Here is a 16,078-nt window from a genome sequence, read left to right on the forward strand (position 1 = left end):
TTGGCGCAGTGTAAGTCATACCGGACGTGTCTGGTATGCACGTGTCTGGTATGGCAACGACTATATAACGGCTAGTTTTTCCAAGGGGGCTATAAATACCCCTCCAAGCATCCATCTTTGGAGGCTGCTGATTCTGCTGATACACATACACGTTTTTGAGCCTTGCCAACTCTCCCAAACCCTCTCTTAATGAGTGTGTGATCCAAATAGCAAAATCCATTTGTGGTTTAAGAGAGAATTTGAAAAAGAGAGCAAGCCACCACTTGAGCACTTGTGCATATTGTCTATTTCATGATTCGCATTTGTTACTCTTAGACTCTTCAGTCCTAGATGGTTAGGCGTCACTAGAGAGCACCCGAGAGATTGTGGTGTGCCTTGGAAAGTTTGTAACGGTCGATTCCGCCGCCTCAGAATCAACTAGTGGAAGGAGGAAAAGGAGTTGGAAAAGACTCCGGCTAGAATGATCTTTGTGGTATCCTCTAGGGCTGACCTTCGCTGGGTCGCCCTCAGCCCCATAAACAGAGAGTAGGACTCGAATGAGTCCGAACTTCGGTAAAACAAATATCGTGTCTCAATTCGCATTTCATTCTATATTTGTGTTGCTCTTGCTCTTGTGCAGGTTATCTGTGTATATTGTCATATCTAATAGGTACCTGCAATTTGATTTGAAGTTAGAAATTGAAAGAAGCAAGTTTAGGGTTATTCCACTAAAACCGTGTATACCGGACATGTCCGGTATACCTACCGGACATGTCCGGTATTTCCTGCCTATGCAGAATATATTCATTCTCTGTTCTAACTTTGTGTTGCAGGGTTGTAGCTTCTAGATATATTCTTTATATCTTGTATACTCTGTGGCTAACTTGTGAGGGGTGGTACTACTCTTTATTTGGAGTTTCCATTTTGGAAACTCCTTTTACTAATCGTTTCCGCATTTAAAGGTATTAATTTTTAGAAACACCTATTCACCCCCCTCTAGGTGGCATCCTAGGTCCTTTCACCATGTAACAAACACTGTTTAATTTTTGTAATGGACATTGTGTTATCTCATAAAACTTTACCCACGAGACAGGGCACGCATATTCCTTTTAGTTTGGTGCCCCTAGACATGGCGTGGCGGTCAAAGCGGCAGCAAATGAAACAAGGCACTTATGTTATGTTATCACATGAGCCAAGTTATTTCGTCGTGTCGGTTTAACGAATAGGTCAGCAGGAAGGTTAAGTGCATGAGACAATCAATACACAAGTTCAGCAATACAAACTTATACACGTCCCAAGTTCATCGCAAGTTCGACAATACCTCTGTTCGGCATAAGTTCGTCAAGTCATAACTACGACACAAGTTCATCAATACATAAGCTCGACATGTCATCCTAAAGAACTCCTATGACCTAGGAGTATATGGGTACTGTCGATGTCGCTGCCTCTTCAGACGTGAAGGCAGCACGTTAGGGGTGAACCCAATGTTGGTACGGTCTCGCTGGCGGTACACCCGACAGTACTGCTGAGTGTAACTAGGACCCTGCAATTACAATATAGGCATCGTTACTTACAATGTTCCAGTAATTGTGACGTATATGGTGAATGGTTGTTTCAAGTACCTGTTCATCGAACTGTGTAGGAAATGGTGCATCACCAAGCTAAGACATCCCAATCTCATCGTAGTCCTCCTCCTCATCCTCGTCCTCATCCTCCTCAATGTCGTGCTCCGCACAACCCCTTGCCTGCATTGCCGGGAGTATGAACATAAGAGATCCCACCAGCCATCGTGTTAGAGGAACCTACTCGTGCCGGCATAGTGCTCGAGTGTAAGGAACTAGACAGGTCCGGGTCATAGGGCATCTCCCACGGAGTATCCACGTAGCTGAGCTTCGGTGCCAGCTTCTTGCAGCTCCTCCTCACTTTTTGCAAAAAAAACATGGATGAATGAGCCATGGGAACCATTTAACCACTGTCATGGCTTTGAGAATAGAATGTACATCGACGAAGATGTGTAGAATGTCATACGGCTCCCCTCTAGTCTCGTGAAGTCACATGGTTGCTTCGTTGGATAAACTTGTCAACTGTGATGCCTACACATAGAAGCGAGCTAAGTTCGTATCACTACAATTCATAGGAACGCCGATGTACAGTTGTATTGAAATTTAAATTTCTTACCACGTATCTCTGTAGCGGGGCTCACTGAAGCTGTGTCTCCATCCTTGTCGCCTCGTCGTACGCATCAGCGATGTCATCCTTGTCTTCATCCTCATCAATTGGCTTGTTAGTGTAGGGGGGCTCCATATGTGTGCGGGTACTCCTATGCAGTGCGGCTGGTGCGTGCGTAGTCTAAGAGGTATCAAGTCCTCTTGAAGCTCCGACAGGCGCTTGGATCGGTGGTCCTTGTCGTAGTGCACCTCAAGAATGGGGTACTGCGGAAGATGATCCCCCATCCTAGTTCAAATTTCAAATGGATATGTTAGAACAAACATTAGGAGTACTATAATATGATGGAACATTAGTGCATAAAAATAAAGTAAATGTAAAAGGAATAAACTATTATGCAAAATTAGAGAATAAATATATATATCATAATAAACATAACTCCAAGGTTCCAATGTACTAACATAGTAGTTTTAAATAGCATAGCAAACAATTAACATTAATATAATAAAATGTATGCTATATGCACCTGTTGCCCTTGTCTTCTATGCCTGCTAGCCTTGTGACCAGGTTCTTTGCAAACGGAGCAAAGATTTCTACCACGGGTCTCGTTGAAGTCTCCCCTCCGTACATGTCTTCGTCGTACCCTCTCATAGCGTCCATGTCCCCCTTGAGTCACTTCTTCTTCCTCCTACCCTTGCCTACCTTCATTAGATCCGGATACGACATGTAGTCATAACCATGATAAGGTGGCCACTGTGTCGGGTCAAGGTATGGCTTGAAGCTCCTCTCCCAAATACTAACGGTGTTCGAACGGAGATACACGGGTGACATATATGGCAGATCCTTATAGTTATACCCACGAACCCTGCAGGCCATGATCATATGAGAGCAAGAGGCATGCATGATCTGAGGGACGTTGCAACTGCACTCTACTTTTTTAAGATCAACTCGGTAGTTTCGTCCACCATAACGTTCGCCGCCCAACCTTGTGCCACCCTTACCCCATACACTAAAGATATGGCGGCGGGTCCATATGGCTCGGCGGTGTGCTGCTTGGCCAATTTCTCAGTCTCCTTCAAATGTTATGCTCCGGCCTTTCCAAAATGTCCCTGCTCAGCTGTATTCCTCTACGCAAGTTCCTACCTATTGACAAAATGTTCGTTGCACTTATAAAAGGAGAACTCGACAATTTTAGACACAGGCAACGATTGAACTCCGGTGAATACACGGTTGAAAGACTCCGAGGAGTTAGTGGTCAAGATGCTAACACCCACTTAGCCTTCTATTTCATCTACGCCTTTAACCAGGCCTTTCCCGCTTTATTTAGCATCTTATCTAGTTCTCTCTTTGTCTCCTTGAACTGGTGCTCTGTACGTACACAACATAGAGCCTTTACCTTGTCACATACCTCCTTCTTCCTCTAACACCGCTAGAAATTAGTGGCAAAGTGTCTCATGCACCATCTGTGCACTAGAGGCGGGAACCCATCTATATGCTCAGCTGTAGCATTAAGAAGCCCTAGGTGACGGTCCGAGATCAAACATATAGTGTGAGATGGGCCAAGCACTTATACATGTAGGAGCCGCATGAACCATGACCATAATTCATTGTTCTCTCCCTCTGCTAAAGCAAAAGCCATGGGTACTATCTGGTCCTCAGGATCAACAGCAACAGCCATCATCAAGGTGCCCCTGTACTTTCCTATCAGGAAAGTGTCATCAACAAGTACGACTGGCCGACAAAACTAGAATGCATGTTCCATTTGCGCAAACGACCAGAACACACGATAGAGAACATGCCTCAACGGGTCCCAAAAATACATCCCTCCGGCATCCACAGACCATTTTAAGTCAGGGTTGTAGTAATGCATTGCACATAAGATGCGGGGCACCCTGTTGTACGCTTCCTCCCAACTACCCTAACGAATCGCTAGGGCAATTTGCTTAGCACGCCAAGCCTTTCCGTACTTCACATCATACTTAACGAATCCAGATATGGACTATTGTAACAAAGACACCGAAATATCGTTATTGTCATCAACGAGCCCCAATATACAATGGGCAAGGTAACGTGCAGTGAGCTGATGATGATTTTCCTTCTCCCTATTTGTTAGGCAAGTGTGGGGTTTGACCACTTTACTTATCATCCACTTACCATCACTCTATCTTTTTCGTGCATTTAACCTCCACATACAACTGTTTTTGCATATCACGTGGTACCTCAACTCCTGGTCTGAATGAGTGATGTTGTACGACCTATGGTGATACACAACATAGTCCTAAAGGAAGAGCTTTATCTCTGACATTATATTGAATATCATCCCCTTCCTAAGGATTTCTTTCTCGTGGTCATACAATGATTTCCTACACATCTAGAGACTGGTGTCACAAACTGCCATATCCATCATGCTGACATCCCTATAGTTCGAAACGCCCATGAAAGCTACGTTCATCGACCTTAGTTGCTCAAGCTCGGTCGTTGTGTAAGGTAGTGGTGGAACATACTATTGTGCTTCGCTAATTCTACCCCATGAATCATAGGGGATATCATCTGCCTGCAAATCTATGACTAGTCTACCCTGAGCCTGGATAGCATGCAAAACCTCAGTTGGTACTGGTAATGACATACCATGAACAGGTACTGGCATGGCATCAACCGGTGTGGGCATAGCATGTCTACCTCCATGGTCATCATCTGAATCGTCTGAATCACTGCTCACTACATCACCGATCATGTCCTCCTCCTTCTCTTGCTCCTTCTCTTCTAGTTCGAACTCGTTCACATCGAAGTCATTGCTTATACAGTCTACTTGACTTGAATGAAACTGTTCCTACGTCAACTGACCGTCTAAATCCATGTTACCCTGAGTTGCTTCCCCCTTGACCCCTAATTCTTGCTCATTGCCTCCAACACCGTCAATGGACGGCCCGTCTAGGACACCCTGCATCATGTACCCATTCTCCACCGCCACCTCAGCCATGGGCACATTGGAACCTTGGAGCACCCTATTGTAGCGGGACCAGTGAGCAGGGTCACGCAAGGGCATCAGGACATAGTGTGTCCTAGTCTTCCCAGTATCAAACCTCCCCTTTAGTGTAAAATCACCGCCAAACAATTCCAATTCTTCTTCTATATCCTCAAACATACCATCTTCTCTCCTAACACTTCCTCCGTAAAAAACTCTAACACAACAATCCATCTACAAAAACATTTCAAGAAATTTCATCAAGTCATCGAAATCGTCGTACGTACTGTCCATAGTAATATTAATACATATTCTAACTATAACTATACTAACTAATCTAATATTAACACCTATACAAGACTAACTACAACAACTAATTATACTAAATACAATAACTAACTAGACTCACTAACTGTACTAACTAAACTAACTAACTTTACTAACTATACTAACTTACTATAATGCCTATACTAACTAAAATAACTAATTTTACTAACTATACTAACTTTATTTATTGTACTTACTTACCATACTAACTATATTAACTAATCATTCAAACTAATTTTGCATCTTAACCCTAAGTAACAACAATTTTGATTCAATCAACAAATACACAAGGGAGTACCTCACGGCAGCAACATGTTCTCGTCCTCGCGGCGGCGGCGTTCGTCCTCGCGGCAGCAGCGTACGCTCGTCCTACCAGGAGCAGCGTGCTCTCATCCTTGTGGCGGCGGCGCTCGTCCTTGCAGTAGCAGCGTGCGCTCATTCTCGCGGGGGCGGCGCGCTAGACTGGGCTAGGAGGCGGGTGCCGCGCGGGGGGGAGGCACGGGCGCTGGCCTCGGTGGCGGCGACGGCGGGTGGACGCGAGATAGATGGAGGGGGCCACGACAGTGGGGAGCGGTGGCGCGGCAGTAAGGGCGGTGGCGGTAGTGAGGGCGGCGGCGCGACAGTGAGGGCGGCGGCAGGCGCGGCGAGCGACAGTAGTCTTGGGCGCGGCGGCGTGCGTGGGGCGGCGGCCGTGCGTGGCGCGGCGGCAGGCGTGGCGACAGGCGTGGCACAGCGGCGACAGTCGCGTGCGTGGTGCGATAGTGGCGCAGCGGCGACACTCGCGTGGCGCAGCGGCGAGAGCGGTGACGGGCGCGGTGGCGGGCCGTTGGCGTGCGAGGCCGAGTGAGAGAGATAGAGAAAGGGAAGAAAGAGCCGCGTCACGAGCCTTTACTGGGGCCTGCCGTGCCGTGGGCGATGGCGCAGCTCTGCCGCGCCGTGATCTGTGGCGCAGCAGGCCGGCCACGTCGTGATCTGTGGCGCGGCAGAGCTGGATCAGTTCACCAGTCGCTGCCACAGTGGCAGCCTGACCACGCCGCCATGCATAGCGTGGTAGAGTGGTTTAGCCGCGCCATGTCAATTGGCACGCCCAAAAAGTGTTTAAAGAAAAAAACAGTGTTAATTTTAAAAATAGTTAAAAAAATGTTAAAAATAAAAAAATTCTCCTCATCCGCCCCACCCCGAGTGCGACTATTCATCTTCTACATCGCGACAGCCCCTCCCCAGCCCTCCACCGCCGGTGGTCCCACCTTCCCTCTTCCTCCCGTGCGATCACCGCCCTAGATCCAGCGTTCGTCTTCCTCCTCGACTCCGGTGAGTGCCCCCGTGCTGCCACCACCTTACACCGCCGCGCCGGAAGACCTCCGAAGGTGCTTCTATGGTGGCTTCGGTGACGCTGCAGACGACGGTTGCCGCTGGCGTGCTGGCCGGTAGCTTGGGGCACGCGGCCATGGAGAGGGCCGTGCAGGCGCGACGCAACCGCGGAGCTCGAGGGCGAAGTGCTCCATCTCCACAGCGGTGTCGACGGAGACGAGCACGTCCCGGGCGAGGTGCTCCAGATCCTCGTCATCGTGGATGAAGACGATCGCAGTGGTGTCGGCGGCGAAGCCGATGTACTGTCGCACCCGGTCGGCAGGCCGCGATAGATGCTGCGAGAGCTTGCGCGCGAACCCGCCTGGCTGCGGCAGCGGTACGTGCCTCCCGTGTCGCACCCGCAGCCCCGAAGACGGCCGGGCGGACGCGCTGCTCCCTCCTGGTCGTCTTGGCGATCTTCTTCGCGGCGAGGAACGGCGGCGTCGGAAGCCGAAAGGAGATGGCGACCGCGGTGGTGGGTGGAATCGACACGGTCGTCGGTGCGTATGGTGTGGGCACCACGGCGGTGGCGCGCGCCGATGAAGGGGCCGTGGCCGGAGTCGCGGCGAAGGACTTCGGTGAAGTAGTCGTGGACGTGGCCGAGGGTGCTACAGGCGTGGGCGGCGCAGCTGGTGTCGTGGCCATCGTCGTGGGGCGGAGGTCGCGGAAGCTGTGCTGGATGACGAGGACGCCGCTCATGCGGTCCAAGATGTCGTTCATCTGCTGCAACATCTCCGTCCACCTGGATATCGACGCCGACATCTCCGACAGCGACGCAGAGAGTTCCGACACAGTGGCCATGGTGAACTCGATCTGGGAAAAAAATGAGGAAAATTTTGGGGCTCAAGAATCGAAGGCTCTGATAACCAACTGTAACGATCCTTCGCTACTGAATAGCAATTACAAGAGTAACTGATACAATATCTAGAGAATCAGAGGGAGTTTAGACTGGCAATAGCAAGGATCAAGGATAGGTAGCAAGAACAGCAGTAGAAAGGGTTCTTGACGGAAGGAAGAAGACGACGGGTTCAGGTTCTTGTTCAATGTCTCCTAAAGCGTCCCTTCCTGCCTTTTGTACACTGGCTCCTCCAATAGATGGGCCGCGGCCTGCTCCCAAGCCCAACCTTATGCACGGCGTTTGGCGCGATTGTTCGATTCTTTCCGCTGTCACCGCGGAATACGCGGTCCCAAACACGGCCCAAGTCTCACGCCACATATGCGATGCTTTCGTGGGCCGAACCGATCGATCACGCTTGCGTAGCTAAGCAGGCCTCGCTAAAATGCCTGATCCAGCTAAGCAGACCGCATCACTGCGCTCGAGCTCATAGGTGCAGGGGAGTGGCAAATGGAGGATGAACAGGCTGAGATCAGGTGCTGGAAGGAAGAAGAATCCGATGGCTAATGTTATATGATGACGTGGAGCATGAGATCAAAGCTTTCCGTCCAAAATTCCATCATTATAGAGGAGATAAGTTGCTTGCACTGATTCTTTGGAAATCTAAGAATATCAAAGGTGCTCGGAGAGTGAAAAATACACAATAGTGGGGCACCAAGGACGCTGATACTTACTCCACTTCTTTAGTTCCTAGGATATAACACTAAGACATTTCGTGGAACACGATAACATAGCGTTGATAATGAAGTATGTTGTGTCTGATTACCCGACGTCTCTAGTCTAAACAACTCATTAGCAAGTAGTACAACCCTAGTCTAACAACTCACTATCCTAGTATAGAATGACTGCTACAGTTCTACCTCTTTAGCAAGTACAGCCCATCCCTCGTTTCTAGCTTTTCATCCGCTGTTAGACCAGAAAGAAAACTTTGGAGCTGCTGCAGTGACTTGTCGTATGACGGCTCAGCAATACAGAACATCTGAAAAATGAGAAATTTTAAAAAGAGATCAAAATGCGAAGTAGAGAAAAAAAGGCCATGTTTTGGTCTTACCTTTAAAGTGTTATGTATCCTGTCCAGCGACATACTCCCAAAATTGGTTAGCATTCCGATGATGAATTTCTGCAGGGCATACGGCATCCCAATGGTTGAAAAGTGAGCACAAACAAAATGTAAATATATATTTATTCAGTATTTCTTCCTTTCGAGCCATACCTCGTAAACTGTCATTTCTTTCTTAAGTTGATCCTCCACTGAAGCCACAGAGCTTTCACCTTCCTCCTCAGTCATCTGATACTCTGCCAAGCGTTCATTCACAATACTGTTTTTGTTGACATCAGGCATGCTATCAACAACAGTAAAGGTGCGATCATCGGCATCTGGTCCTGTTGATTCAGTCAGGACCCCCTATATCAAATTACAGAATTGTTAAATCTGCTTCTTAAACAGACCGAAGCTAACAATTATGCAAGGAAAAATGATTGTACAGACATCATGCAGCCTAGGGAATGTATAAGATTGAGAATATTCAGAATTTATTTCCACAGATAATGAAATGCAAATTATATAGCTTGTGTACAACTCTAGATCAGTGTGTGATCAACTATCTAGTCCATCAAATTTTAGTCCAAACAGCTAATATACATTAATATTGATTACACTCCAGTTTCGATGGTCATGTTACCATGATCTGCATAACGACAAGCACATTTCACATTAAAAAAAATAGAAGTAACAATTAGTCACTGATACATGTGTGCCAGACCTTGCTTGTCCAGAAGCTTATTCTTCCGTTAAGAGAATCCATAGGTATGCCAATTTCTTTAGCAAGTGTCTTTGAAGTCCAACTGCAAAGTTCGATAGATTAGTCAAAAGAGTACAGATGATACATACAATAAAACAGTTCTTTAAATACCTAGATTTTTCTTGAAATTGCATTATGATTGCAGCATGCACAGGTGCTACAGTAAACTGCATGCTTCTTCCCTCAAATTGCAGTTCTAACTGCAAAAGCAAAGAGAGTGTTATAGCTTATACCCACTTCACATACCAAGATATGTTTTCATAGTACCCATTAACTAAATCTGTTTTTCCAACCTTGACTGTTCCAAGATTTTTCTTCCATAATAGCTTTCGTGGAGTTTTTATCTGGTGAAACCGTTTTGCGTAATCAGATAGCAACTGATCAACTGAAGCAGGAACAACAAGGTCTTCTGTCTGCATTCATACCGGATACACGAGGCTGGTGAATTAAAAGAACATACTAGAGATAGAAAATACAGACTGCTCAAATTACAGTATCTCCTAAAGATTCGACGTTCCGTCACGAAAACACTAGTGTTAAATAAACTTAAGATATAAACAACAAATGTTGGTGTAGAATTTTTTTGACAGTCAATTATCCAAACAACATTGAAATGCTTTAGTTATTTAACAGTTGTGATGACATATTCAGTAATTAATGAAGCATATGTCTGTTGATTCGACAAGATAGCATGCTAATTGATGCAGAACTGATCTTGCCAATTCAGAGTTTAGTACTTGATTGACTAGAGTCAGAACATATCAATTTTACAACTGTCAATAGGTTCTGACTGATTAGTCAATTAGTATCTCCATATCATAATTAGTATAGCTTGAAGATATTGAGATTATTCTTCTTGGGTGTACAGACTTTCTATACACCACCATAGTGGTTCCCACTACTCACTAGTCATCTGTCTAAGCAGAGATAAAGGGTGAAATAGGTAAAATGCGACTGATTTAGCTCCAGAACTACCACCATTAAAACATCCTTAGGGCATACCTGAATTGGTGGCCAAAAGTTAGACGATATTATAGTGGCATCCAGAACATCATGAGACACTTCTGCCTCCTCTTGCCCAGGAACTGCCAACAAAAAGGAAGCGTACAGATGTTGTTGCAGTATATTAAACTTTGTTTTGTAAGGGACTTATGATATTTGAGCAGTACCAGTTTGGGATGTCTTCAGCAAAGATGTTTTAATGTTTGAGTTGGTTCTCTTCGAGTCAATCAAGTCATTAAGCATAATCTCACACTTCTGCATGCTGCTCTCACCAAAATGAATCTGCCAAATACAATATCACTGCTATAGTGAAGGAATGCTGTGTCATGTGGCATAGGCAAATCTCTTGGAAACACAATTAAGAATATGTCTATCATAAAATTAATAGTCTAACCTTCAGGAGTTCCAACGTGCGAATGTCTGAATCAATTTCAAAGTCAGATTTGTTGAGCAGCTTTTCTGCCAGCATTACACGGTATTCGTTGACTAGTTGGTCCTTTGAGCCAATTATACTAACCATTAGTCCAAGTATATCGACTTTCCTTCTGTTCCTGCTGCCTTTCAATGGGCCTGCTTCTACAGGATCAGGTTCCCAGCTGTAAAAGTTCAAATCACAGTAAGGAACCACATTTAGAGGGGCAAACTTTCTTAGAACTCACAGAATAAGCAACATTATGATCACTAGAATGAAGAAGATATACCTTTCAGAATTTAGCCATGCTTGTTTCTCATCAATGTTTGCATGATCGTCGTAATCAGCATTTTCCTGGTTTTCAGCATCTCTGTTCAACTCTTCCAGAAGATTGTCACCTGCATTTCCTGTTCCACTTGCACTTCCTCCAGATCCATCAGTTAGCATTGTTACTATGCATTTGATAGTGTCTTTTCTACCCCTCAGATAATCCCTAATTGGTTCACCAACTGCCTCCAAGAACACCCCGGTGGGGTCAATCGTCCGCAATGCCTTGATAGTGGACACATATTGGTGCAATATATCATTTGTTGATGCACCAGCAGTAAGTAGACGATATCTAAGCGACGAGATAAATGAATCAACAAGCTTAGCGTGTTGGCCTGTGTACTCTAAACACAGCTTTAGGTCTTCAATAGCAGGAGAGCTACATAAAAAAAAGGCCCAAAAAATGGATATGGATTGGGTTACATAAGATAGTAACAATAGAAAAACCAAACTAGCATTCATATGGTAGGTCAGAAGTTTCATATAGATGTATTAACAAACTTGATCAAAGCCTAAAGATCAAATGAAAAGAGTATTGAAAGTATATGCACAGTATGATAGATGAAACAAAATAGGATGTTTGTTTAAAGGAATCGAGAAGGAGCAAAGAACAAAACTCAGTAGCCATACAGATAAAAAAAACAGAAATGATGAGATGCATATACGAGCCACAATATCATATTAAGAAATTCCTCCAGTTAGGTGAGGGTAGCATGCGATAACATAAATGTTGTCCAGATGGACACTGTTAGGAAAAACACGTTGCAAAAGTTATCTCATAAATCAAGTTGCCAAAGTCTATGTATGGTAAGCTTCACATAACATCAGTCAAGAAAACTATTCAAGCGTATACAATATTTGGATTGTCAAAGCCCCTACAGAATATCGCAGCACCATACAGGGGAAATGACTGACCTCTCAGGATAATCTACAATTATTTCAAAAAGTTTGCCAATTCGTAGGTCCTGCAAGGTTTCATAAGCAAAATATTCAAGGCGCATGTGCCATCTCACAAGGGCTTCAGAAGGAACACCAATCCCTGGGAAGGAAGAAGGACGTGAAGCTAATGGTGATTTGAGACCAGAAGATCCACTGTCATAGTCCACAGAGTCACCGAGATATGTTAAAAGAGCATGCAGAAACTGAAGAGGGACAGCCTGACAAAATCCGAATTTTATGTCAGAGAACATGGGTGGACAAAATATATAATTGAAGGCCCAAATTTTGTACTTTGCAAAATGGTGAGATGAGATGGTACCTGAATCCACTTCTTCACACGCCCAAGGACAGGAACTCTATAATCATCACCAGCTAGTTCATAAACCTTAGACTGCAGAGTGAGAATGAGAGATAATCCAACGTCAGTTATAAGAACTTCAATAGTAGATATGCCAAAATAAGTGATGCAGACCTTTAAAAGCCATATTATTGCAGAGGAATAAGCATCTTCAGTCATTGATGTAAAACCAATACATCTAAGATCACGAACAACTTTTCCAATGTTCTTTACCAAGGAGCTACTTTCTGAAACTTCTGACCCATCAATGTCCATTCCAGAATGCCAATCAGAAGTATTACTTCTTTGAAAAGGTTCATGATCCACAAGTTCATCACTCTCATAAGATCCAGCCATAATAGTATTAAGTTCTTCCAGCTTCTTCTTGAAATAGATATTCAATATCTCTGAAAAGTGACAGAGAAGAATGAACACTTTCATTTTACAAAGTGCAACATTTTAATGTGGTAACAGAACACCGGTTGAATATACTAATTCTGACTTTTAATTTAGAATTAACTATTACAATGAAGAATGCATCTGGTAAAATATAGTCGAAATCAGTTTGTCAGTGATTATGCCTTGCAAGGATATCAATGTGCACAAGCATGTACTCACTAAAGTACTGTACAGTGATAGTTTCTGAAGGAGGTGACAAATGCTATAAAATCCCTATATCAACCCAAGGAATTATGTGAGCTAACCCTAAGCGTAGGTGAAAGGGGAAGGTCCAATTTAGTACACATATCAGTGAACCTAACTTGCCCTAGTCAGCAGCTTAGTGAAAGACCAGGTGTTGCCATCACAGGACCAAACCATGGGAATAACTGGTACCTGGACAACAAAGAGGAAACAGGGCGCTGTTTGTGCTCAGCTATGTATCATTTTTCATGTGTGTAGAGCATTATTCAAAGAAACAGTGAACAACATGTGTGTATCAATTTTTTTCTTGTGTGTAGAGTATTATTCAAAGGAACAGTAAACTACATGGTCACTATAAGCTGGTGGAAACAACTGTGACCAATACAGCATTAAGAAAAGGCCTTCTCTACTCATAAAACAGAAGAAATGATACTAACCAGGAAAGCTCAAGGGCAGTGTTGTCAGAAGTACTGATGATACCATTAACTGATACCTAGCCATTAAGCTGGAAATACAGTCCACTGCTTTGAATTGTTTTTGCGGCGCCCTATCCTCATATGATTGAAAAGCATGGACAAGAACAAGAACACATTTTTCCCGGTAACCCTTTTCCAAGCATATGTCCTCCAGTGCTTTACTTAAGATTTCCTCAGGCCAATTTTCCTTAACCTAATGCATGAATTGAGAGGTTTTGTTATTTTTTTCTTAAAAAGAGAGAATAACCAGGTAAAAACAGGCGTTAAGAGTCCACGCCATCAAACTATAATCAAATGAAAACAGGTCATTTTATTTTTTATGATTTATGATATATGTAGGGTACCACATACTTGTAGGAGAAAAGATAATCTAAATAGGAAACAAGTAAGACACCATTTCTTTATAAAATTGAAATCTCCATTCCAAAATAAAGGTGACATGGAAATTAGGTTTACCATAACTTACACAGAACTTAATTCTCTCAACGGTCGAGGCATTGCAATAAGGATGAAAGTGCTGCCAGAACTTCTTGACTGCATTGTTTCGAAATGTTTCCTGCACCAACAAGGACAGGTTGACAACAGAAACTGGATAAAACAGAAAACTTTTGAAAACATTAGGAACATTTTAGCGTTGAAAGTTAAGAACTTGAAAAGAAAGCTGAGCGCCACATTTGTAAATCCTACACTCCAGCACTAAGATTTCACTTGGGCATCATTTCCATAAACACCCGAGCTCAGGACAGGATCCCGATTCCATCCTCGCATATGGCCCCCAGCCATTTGGTGCAGGCATTCTCACAAACACCTGGTATGCAGCAGACGCGAACCTTCACACCCTGCAGCTACCCACCGCCCAAACCTCCACCGGAATACGGTAATAGCAACCCAGCCCATCAGTAGTTTCTTGCCCGCTCACGCATTAGAGAGGAAGAAGGGAACGGGAAGGAGAGGGTACGGTATGGACCTCGAGGGAGTGGAGGGAGTAGTCACGGACGAGTGTGGCAAGGCCGCGTGTGCAGAGGTTGGCAACGACGGGAGCTAAGCGTGGGCCCACGGTGAGATCACCGTCGCCGGCGAGAAGCTCGTTGGAGAGAGAGCAGAATTGGGCCCACAAATCGAGAGCGCCGTCGGCGTCCTCCCGTTCCATGGCCTGACCGGCACCGCTAAGCGAGCGGGGAATGCACCCAGAGGTGGACCGAACGATAGGGCGAGGTAGGGCAGCCCTACCTCCCCTCCGTCGGTACCAACTGCCCCGGCCCCGGAAGTGCGAGTGTCGCTGCCGCCGCCCGACTGCTCGATGGGGATGACGGAGGTTGAAGACGAAGCGGAGAGGCGGGAGCAGTAGCATTGTAGGCTTCTGGAGTTCTTGGGCTGGCCGGACTGGTCCATCTCCACGTCTGCATGGGCCATCGTCTGCCCATCAGCCCATCATGCGGCCTCACTAGCGCTCGCCAGTGGCCCGGTCCCCCCAGACATTCGTCAAGGCAAGGCTCGGCCCATTTAGGTTCCTCCAGGCCCGAGCGCCCCGCCAGCCAGGCCCAGGCAACCGAAAAAACCCAAACGCGCCGCCGCCGCCTTCCCAAACTCCTTCACGTCTACGCGCAGGGCGACGCCGTGCTCCCATACAATCCGGCGCGGCGGCGGCTGCGGCGGCATACGCTTTGGGCGACTGCGAGGTAGATACCATCTTGATCCGTTCTGTCTTCGATTTATTTTGTGCAACAACCGACAATTCATAGATGAGTTTGCAGATTGAATTGTGAATCATCCATCGGAGCATCTCTCAGGGTCCTGTTAATCCCTTCTTCCCTTCTACGCAACGTACCTATTTGATATGGTAAATATAATATATTAGTAGTTTTGGGATGATTGAGTCTGAATATTTTTTTTCCACATGTGTATAGAATACAAGAAATGGAGGAACAGGGACAAATTCCCTGGCTCCAAACAGCAACGGGGCCTAAGCACCTCGTTGTTTGTCTTGGGGCTTGACTCGGGACTCGACATGGGGAACCAAATGATATTCGGTTGCCTGCACCATGTTCAAATAATACCAAATTGAATAATATCTATATTGTTACGTTCTCCATGTAAGGTAATCTGTTTGCTTGTTCTTGTTGTGTTGTTGCAGCAGAATCAGGTAATAGGTCAACTCCGTTGTCCTTTCTATTAGTGTAGCAGTATGTGCCAAAATAGTGGCTGATGTATGGCCAACAGTAGCAGGTAGTGGCTGCTGTAGTTGAAGTAGGTACTAGCAGTATCGTAGTTGGTGAATTTCTCACAAATCCTAAAGTTGTATATATATTCTACGCAATAGAATGGGTCGGAGGCAGTTCAGTTCAACTTCTGCACCTGTGTGCGTCTGTGTGCTCTGTTCTCACTCCCTCTTGTCTACCTTCTAGACTAATTCAGTGTGTGTGACCGAGCTGCTGCTCACCTTTGTAGGATTGTCGTCT

The 16,078-nt window shown here is 45.3% G+C and overlaps 1 protein-coding gene across 1 annotated transcript; it reads right to left on the bottom strand.

Annotated features, from left to right (window-relative positions):
• Positions 1–8,251: 8,251 nt before the first annotated feature.
• Positions 8,252–14,932, bottom strand: LOC136527938 (anaphase-promoting complex subunit 2-like). The gene is made up of 16 exons (XM_066520805.1): positions 14,587–14,932; positions 14,086–14,175; positions 13,581–13,812; positions 12,637–12,908; positions 12,484–12,555; positions 12,141–12,382; positions 11,188–11,604; positions 10,881–11,082; positions 10,654–10,768; positions 10,487–10,569; positions 9,778–9,897; positions 9,596–9,684; positions 9,446–9,527; positions 8,896–9,087; positions 8,734–8,802; positions 8,252–8,661 (listed from the first exon to the last, which is right to left on the bottom strand). The coding sequence occupies exons 1-16, from the start codon at positions 14,767–14,769 to the stop codon at positions 8,539–8,541; spliced, it is 2,583 nt and encodes an 860-aa protein (XP_066376902.1). The 5' UTR covers positions 14,770–14,932; the 3' UTR covers positions 8,252–8,538.
• Positions 14,933–16,078: the final 1,146 nt, after the last annotated feature.

Source organism: Miscanthus floridulus, chromosome 19 (genome assembly GCF_019320115.1).
Source record: "Miscanthus floridulus cultivar M001 chromosome 19, ASM1932011v1, whole genome shotgun sequence".
NCBI classification, from domain to species: Eukaryota; Viridiplantae; Streptophyta; class Magnoliopsida; order Poales; family Poaceae; genus Miscanthus; species Miscanthus floridulus.

What these genes read in the sequence shown, in the direction of transcription:
- LOC136527938 (XM_066520805.1), bottom strand. Translation starts at nt 14,769, where the DNA reads ATGGAACGGGAGGACGCCGACGGCGCTCTCGATTTGTGGGCCCAATTC. An exon ending in ACTCCCTCCACTCCCTCGAG is followed by an intron (nt 14,176 to 14,586) that starts GTCCATACCGTA and finishes TTGTTGGTGCAG; the next exon opens with GAAACATTTCGAAACAATGC. An exon ending in ACTGCCCTTGAGCTTTCCTG is followed by an intron (nt 12,909 to 13,580) that starts GTTAGTATCATT and finishes GTCACTTTTCAG; the next exon opens with AGATATTGAATATCTATTTC.